Below are 8136 nucleotides of genomic sequence, written 5' to 3' on the forward strand. Positions count from 1 at the left end.
TCTGAGCCTAGCGCACTGCGATGGGGTCAGTGAGGTGTGGTTCTCAGTGCTGGGCAGGGCACGGGGCAGCAGAAATGGCAAGCCCTCTCTCCACAAAGCCAGAAAAGGAACGAGGCCTGGCTGGAGCTGCTGGGAGCAGGGAGAGGAAGAGGGAAGAGGGCTGGGGGTGGGAGGGCACCACCTCTGGTGTTTCCACTAGGTTCTCAGGCTAGAGGTGAGGTGGGAAAGGCTTTACCAGGTATATCAACAGGTTGTCCATTAAAGATCTGATTTATTCAAGTATCTGAAAACATTCTACAATGGAAACTGATGTTAGATGCTGCTTGTACTGTGCTATGAACCATGCACATACTGCCAGACTGTTTCAGAAGACTTGAAATGCCACTGAGAGTTTAAAAACTGTACGCCTGATGGAGAAGTGAGGAAGACAATTTAATGTTTCATCCGGATCCAGAGGTGCATCAAATTAAACAACAGCTCCAGCCGGCAAACAGGTTTCTTGATGGTATCCAAGAAGGAATGGCTGTGATAGACAATTGAGAAATACTTCCCCAAAGGTGGATGGTTCTTTAAAAAGTTTCAGGTCACAACCCTTGCCGAAAACACTTGACGCCCAACACACTGATTCTTGGTCCAGGAAACATGGGTCTTCCAGGTTCCATGTGGCTGGGGCGGCCCGATAATCATGTTTCTGTGCTGTAACTAGGAGGCTCCTTCGGGCCGGACGAGGAGCAGTGTGACTCCGCCATCAGTCATAGTGGATGGCTGTGTAGAAAATGATCCAGATGACCTAGAAAGGAGAAAAATCAATGTGCATAGTTCACCTGGTCAGGGCAGGCCCCGCCCCTATACCACAAAACACGACTGTCAGATAAGAACGTGTGCACAGTGGGTTTCCCAGGGGCTATCCAATGAATCATCTACTTAGGGACTTAAATAACATCACTGAAACCAAGCTGTCTCTAACAAAGCCCAGGACCACCCACCTGTGCTCCCAAAGGGACCCCAATAAGCCTCTCCTCCCACCAAACAGCAACCCGAGCGCCAGGGAGTGGAGTTAGAGATGTGGAAACGATACAGTAAAGCAGACTGTACTGCTGGTACGGGGTGGGATTAGCAACAAGTGTGAACACAGAAGCATCATCATGGCCTGTCAGCGCCATATCAAATAAAAGCAGATTCTCAAAACTGGCTGTCCACTGCATCTCCGGGGACCTTTAAAAATACATGTATATACATGCCCAGGTGCCGCCACCTCCCAGAGGTTTTTATTTTATTGGTTTCGGCTAAGGTCTATAAATTTTAAAAAATGACAGATATAATTTATGTTCCGTAAAGTATACAATTCAGAGGCTTTTATTATATTCACAGAGGTGTGCAAATACCACCATTAACTGATTCTGGAATATTTTCATCACCCTCAAAAGAAACTACGTTCCCTTTATCAGTTCTTTCTCCTTTCCCCTCCCCCACAGCTACTGGCAACCACTAATCAAACTTTTTGTATGTATGAATTTGCCCATTCTGGATATTTCACATACATGGAATCATTCAACATATTTTGTCTGGATTCTTTCACTTAGCATGATGTTTTCAAGGTTCATCTATATTGCACCCCACCTGTCAGCACTTCTTCATTCCTTTTTATGGCCAAATAACAACTCTGTAGGGGTATACAACATTTTATTTATTCACTCATCAGGTGATGACTGTACTTTTTGGCTATTATAAATAATGCTATGAATATATTTTACAATGTTTCCCGGGTGTTTCTAGTAGGCAGCCAGAGTTGAGAATCAGCTGTAGAGCTGACAGTGGGCCCTGGAGTTGCCCTCCACAGGGAGACTGTACAGTGTATCACCCACACCTTTTGGGACAGTATAAATCAAGAGTGGACCTGCCCTCCAGCCTCAAGAGCCTTTTGAAAAATGGTACCCCAATCACACAGTGTAACTCAATCAGTAGGCTCCCCCTGTGTGACTCATGAAATGCTACTTGCTGTAAAACTCAGCTACACATACCATGAACAAGGCAAAAGATGTCATAAACCCTTCTTTCGTGAGCTCCCACGTGCCGCCATATTCTTCCTCGTCTATCTGTAGGTAGTTGCTGAAGTAGAGGTACAGGACTCCTGCATTGATGAGGCAGAATCTGGAGAGAGGAGGACAAGCACCAAACAGGACTCAGGACTCCTGCCACCAGAGTCCAGCTCTACCAAGGTACTCACTGTCGCAATTAACCAGTTCTGTTACAAGGCGAGTGAAATAATACATGGAAACACCTAGGCCCTCAAGCGAGCAGCCCATTGGCTGAGCTAGAGACTTAAAGAAGGAACAACTAACTCTTTCTAGATGGCCAGCCAAAGCAAAAAAGAAAATTAAAAAGCAGACATAAATTCTCCAAGCCCCCTTGAAGTAAGAGAATGGCTGCTGAGCCATCCCAAATAGGACAGTATCTGACGTGGGTCTCCAAGTAGCTCCAGCTGGGGTGGGGGTGGCTGTGGGACAAGCACATGTTAAGCTGCTGCTTCATGGCCTAGGTGAGCCAGCAAGGGCACGCTAAAGCAGCCCCTGCACAATTCCCAATGGAGACGATTTCCGAATGTCCACTGTCTGCTACGGCACATGAAGCAGCGCTGAACATGACAGTTCCTGCCCTCAGCTGGCCATCTAACGGGGCTAAGAACAGCAGTGAGAGTGGAACTGAAACCAGAGGCTTGCAGGCAACTCCAGGAAGGTCCTTGATCCCCATCATGGATCACTTTGCTGCTGCAGGCATTAGAATGCGGCGGGCAGTACATCACCCTGCTCTACTGATCTCTTGGTACCGTCATTAGATAGAAACAACTTTCACAAAGCGATCAAGACTTTAGATCTTTCCCGTTATAATCGCTAATCTAATGGGGGACTGTATGTCTTAGGCCATATCCCTTCTGAAGGCTGAGATGGAAAAATGCAAAGAGGACAGGTTCCTCCCAATGGACGAAGTGTGGGCTGGTGTACGGCAGGGCAGTTCAATGAGGCTGTGGAGTGTACGTCAGTGTGTAAGGGCGGAGGGGGACCCCGAGGCTGTCTGAGCGAGGTGGGGGTGCGGGAGGGGGTGTACACTTCAGGAAGTCTAGTTTGTAAGCAGGGAGAGCGCTGGCGTTCTCCTGAGTGGAAGGAACTGGAGCGGGGAGACTGGTTTAGACCTGGACCGTATTTCAGGACAGGAGCCCAGATCAAGTTTGAGACCAGGGACTAGAACAATGGCTGAAGGGGAGGGAAGAGGCCCCAGAGGCTGCAAGCCTAAGGGAGTACAATGGGTCCAGGAACACAAGCAGGGGGTCAGGAAAACAAGGTTTTTCTTGGATTTCACATAAAACAGAGCCCTTGGCTTGGCCACCTCCTTATCTTCTGCCAGAAATTGTGGAACCTGGCCAATCTGGCCACCTCTCTGATAAGTGTCGTTTTGGACAGGCTGAGGTAGTGGCTCTAGACAGACTACTAATGGGACTTGGAAATGTCACTCTGGGACTCAGCTAAGAAGCCAGGGCTGGAGAATGGCAACTCACTGAGAGTTTCCGGCCGTAAGAGTGACTGCTTAGGAGATGAGATGGAGAAATACAAGGGAAAGATGAGATTAGGAATGGTGGGGTGAAAGAAAAGGGCTGACACAAGCCCTGCCTTCTAAGGCACTGAGCAAAAAGTAAAACCACAGAAACGGGCATTTCAATGTTTGGTGGCCAAGCAGGAAGGGTCTGGAGAGGACGGGAAGGGTTCAAACTGAGCTTGAAGGACAGGCCTAATTTCTAGATTGTAAACGAGAAGAACCACAGCAAACGTGCACAATTGTGCTGGCCAGGGTCTGGAGAAGACGCACAAATGGGTTTTTAAAAATTCTATCATACAAACTCCTGTCAGAATTTTAATAAAAGAATGAATTTAACAAATATGTTGACTTCAGGGCTGGAAGGTCCAACAGTAATGTATGGCTCTTCTTTCAAGCATCCATGGGAAATCATTTCATTTTTTTAAAAAATTTAACAAGCATCCACCAAGAACCTATTAATCATGTGCCAAGCTCTGTGCGAGACAGGCAGGGAGGGATGGACAGGGCCGCTCTTGGATAACGCAAAACCTCAGCAGACAGCAGAACCATCAGTCGCAGGAAATTATAGATGAGACCCAAGGAAATGGTTTTACCGTAATGGGCCCTAACTGGTGGCCACACCAGAAATGAAGAGAAGCCAAGCTGGGGTGGAGGCAGCGGGCAGCTTAAGGCAGGAAGTGGGGAGAGGGTCACAGAACCGGGCACCAGAGTAGTTCTGCTCTTAGGTCCAGGCAGATGGGTTAGACAGATGGAAGAGCGGAGATGTGTGTGGAAAAAGCAATGTCCTTGGGCCCTTTCCAAGAGCAGGGGGAAAGGTGCCAACCAAAAGAGGGAAGGGATTCGAGTTTTGGCTCTGGCAGCACAGTGTGGGACTGAATCCCAGAAAGCAGCCCTGAGAAAGCAGCGCTATGCCCCATGGGTGAGCCACGGTAAGGTGAATTCACTCCTGAACACTTCGCTTCCTGTCTTAACAGCCGTATGCGACCACTCTTTGTGAAGCTAAGCATTTAACTGCAATCACCCATTTATGGAGCGTCTATGATGTACTCAGCATGACATACAGCAACTTACTTGCATTATCTTATTTAATTCACACATCAGTCTTATGAGGAAGACACTTATTGAAGCGAGCCCAAAATTATGTAGCCTGAAAGTGGTAGAGTTGGAACTTGAATCCAGAACTTTCTATAAAGATTTTTTTTTTTTCAAAGGTCTGTTTGGGCGGCTAACTCCTCTGCCACAGTGGGAAGGATACTAGACTAGCTCTAGTCCCCGCTATATTATTCCAGATGGGATGGCTTCAGAGAAATCCCTTAGGAAGCCTGTAAGACATGACAGGTGCAGGAGGCCCGGAAGTAGTAGTATCTTCTCCTAGACAAGTGGCCTTGGGAAGATGAGAAACTCTCTCTTGCCCTTAGATTGCCTTCTTCCTTTCTCTGGCATTTTCCTCGCCTGTCTTTTCTCTCATAGAAAGCTCAAAGGGGTGACCAGCACGCTAAAAATATTACCTATAGACCACCTCCAACCTGGGGAGACCTCTGTTAACCTGGGGTCGTGTCTCATCACCTTCAGTCAGCCCTCAGCCAGTGCCCACTCTGTCAGCATCAGGCAGAGGATAAACTCTTACTGGTTTCCTTGTAGAAATGCTTTGTTCAGTACGGTAAATCAAAAAACTTTTTAGTTAGCAAAGATACATTCCTTTTGGGTTATTTTCTGAGGAAACAAGCAACTCAAATGAGTTTGATACCTAGTTCAGCCTTTTTACCCTAGGGAAATGGAATAATAAGAGATGTGATTACTCCTCAAAAAAAAAAAAGTGATTTTTCCATTGTAAGTGTGACAGTTTGTATTCTAAGGATGAAAAGAGAAAAGGTTACAGACTTCTTGCCTGTCCATTTCCACCAAAGCTTGCCCACAATTCCTACCTGGAGACAACTCCCACACACCCTTTTCTTTCAATCTGGTGGCATGTGGACTGACTTTCAGGCTTCAGAAGAAGATGAACCATGACCAGGGGCTCGTGTCACCTGTTTCCACTGGCCACTGGAGCACAGTAGAAGGTAAAGGGCCCAACCTTCTAGCTTCTCACTGACTCTAAAATGTCGGAACCTGAAACAACTTCTGCAAAAGCCAAGATTCAGCACATCCAGCCCAGTGCCAGGCACAAGCAGTCATCAAGTACAGAAGCTCCTCCACTTTCCAAACTTCCATACAAATAGAGGTCACGCTAGAACTCGATGATACCTGCCAACAGGCACGTGGTAGCTTCTTGCATGAGCTCACTTTGGATCCATGAATGAATGGGCTGGCCCAGCCTTCAGGAAGGTAACGTGCTCCTGGGCTTGTTGAACTGAGGAGTGCCACCCCAGACCCAGGAGTGCCATCAAGAGGCCACCTTTTTGCTTTAGTCATTATACACACACACACACACACACACACACACACACACACACAATCCTCCAGTATAGCAATGGCCTTTTCCATAAAAGGAAAACACAATCTCTATTTGAAAAGAAATTATATCATGAAAATGCAAGACACCCAAGACTTACCCTGCTATTCCCAAGAAACCCCGCAATGGTAACACTCCCCAAATGACGCCTAGGACCACAGCAATGATCTGTCGGAACCAGTAGATCACATCTAAAAATTCATCCTGTGGAGAAAAGAGATGGCACGCATTAACTGGAGTGGGGGCCAGAGAACTGCCTCCTGTAATAGGAAATGAACAGGAAAGCTTCCTGCTAAACACATCTTCCAGGGAATTTCCCCCAAAGCAACAGTGTGTGGCTCTCACATCGCCACCTCTTCTTATACTAAAATGTGGTTATCTTGAGTGGTGACTTGCAGGAGCTGTGCTCTAAAGAAAAATTTGAGAAAAGTCATTTCCCTCTTTTGAGAAGCTGCAAAAATGAAATGGCTTATGGTGAAATGGCTGTGATAGTAACTGCTACAGGCCACTGAGAACTCTTGTCTGACCTGGGGAGACCTAGACAGACTAACTGTCAGGTGGAAGGGCTGACCTCAACCTACTCAGCACCATCTTCCTGCAACCTGAATTTTGAGCAAGTCATAAACGAGAGAATTAGAAACGAAAGTGCTGGAGGCAGGTGCCAGCTTATCTATTTTACATACAAGAACACGGAAGACTCAGGTTTCTGACCTGCCCCAGATTGCAGAAATCAGTCCTTAGGAGGAAAGACCGAAATGACACAGCAGATCAGAAAAGTTTTACAAGAGCTGGGCAGGGCTGAGGCACTTTCAGGAAGTACCTACCAGCCCCCATTACTGGAACTCCAGTAAGGAAAACTTCCTTTACTAGTCGAAAAAAAACAAAAGACTACAACTATAACATTCTTTTCAAACCAACTGGAATCAAGCTGTTGGTGATGGTCCTTTCCATATCACGAAGCAGAGTTGGGGAGTGCCCACACTCAGATCTTCTGAATGTGAGTCACCAGTAAGGTAATCTTGAAGCCTCAACCATTCCTCACACGTATTTGGTAGTGTGTCTTGTCTGTCTGTCTGTCTCTCTCACACTCTCACACTCACACACACACGCTAATCTCAGTCTACCCTCTCAAGGCTCACCCTTAACGTATGCGGTCTTTCTCATTCAACAAGCACTGCCAGCTCATCTTTAGTGAGCCTCACTACGTGCGAAACTCTAATGCACCCACTACCCCACTTCAGAGTTGTTCTGAAAACTGAGATAATGCACGGAGAGCACCTGACACAGAAAGTATTCGGTAGGTATCTGTTACCGTAACTGTTCGTGCTAACGAACGGCGTTAGTTAACGACCGTGTTAGTGTTTAATTCGGAGAAAGTCCCTTACTCACGATCCTACTGGGAGTAAAAGGTGGACGTCGAATCGAATTCAGCTCACTCTGGCTGTTCAGGCGCACGCCCTGCTCGCTGGTGACACCTCCTCTGCCCCCTCCACGCTGCTCCCCACGTGACCCAAGTGGCTGACCCTTAGGCAACCCCGCGGTGAGCCCCCAGCCCGTCGAGCCTGTCAGGCCCGAGCCCCACCGAATTCGCCCTGACCCTTGGGCCACCCACCCCACCATCCCAAACGCTCGGCTGAACCCGGACGAGGGCAGGTTCGGGCCTGTCCATTAGTCCCCGAATCCCAGCCGGTTCCTCGAATCTAAGCCCTCGCCAAATGCCACCGCACCTTGTCCTCCCAGGCCGCGTCGCTTCGCAGCACCTTGCTCCAGACAGAGACTTTCAGGGCCCCGTTGGCCAGCTGCGGCTGCGGCGGCTCCTCCTTCCGCCGCCCGCCGCTCATCCTCCCGTCGCGCCGCCCGGGCCGGGCCTGGGGCGCGCGGGCCGAGGCTAAAGAGGTCGGGCCTGGGGTCGCGGGTCACGGCTCTGGGGACGGCGGCGACAGGCTCAGCAGTCTGGATCGGTGACGTGCTGCAACTGTCCGCACTCAGCCGAGCAGCCAGGCTCAGCTCGCTCGACCGAGACCAGGCACCGCGGAGGGAGGAGCAACGCAGTACCGTGCGTCCTCCCGCCGACGTGCCCACGCAGCCAATCG

The 8136-nt window shown here is 48.8% G+C and overlaps 1 protein-coding gene across 1 annotated transcript; it reads right to left on the reverse strand.

Annotated features, from left to right (window-relative positions):
* Positions 1-251: 251 nt before the first annotated feature.
* On the reverse strand, positions 252-8094 carry RAB5IF (RAB5 interacting factor). Its single transcript, XM_019732724.3, has 4 exons — positions 7771-8094; positions 6144-6247; positions 2022-2151; positions 252-790 (listed from the first exon to the last, which is right to left on the reverse strand). The coding sequence occupies exons 1-4, from the start codon at positions 7882-7884 to the stop codon at positions 749-751; spliced, it is 390 nt and encodes a 129-aa protein (XP_019588283.1). The 5' UTR covers positions 7885-8094; the 3' UTR covers positions 252-748.
* Positions 8095-8136: the final 42 nt, after the last annotated feature.

This window comes from Rhinolophus sinicus, chromosome 13, assembly GCF_057876585.1.
Source record: "Rhinolophus sinicus isolate RSI-liver-muscle chromosome 13, RSI-T2T, whole genome shotgun sequence".
In the NCBI taxonomy this organism is placed as follows: domain Eukaryota; kingdom Metazoa; phylum Chordata; class Mammalia; order Chiroptera; family Rhinolophidae; genus Rhinolophus; species Rhinolophus sinicus.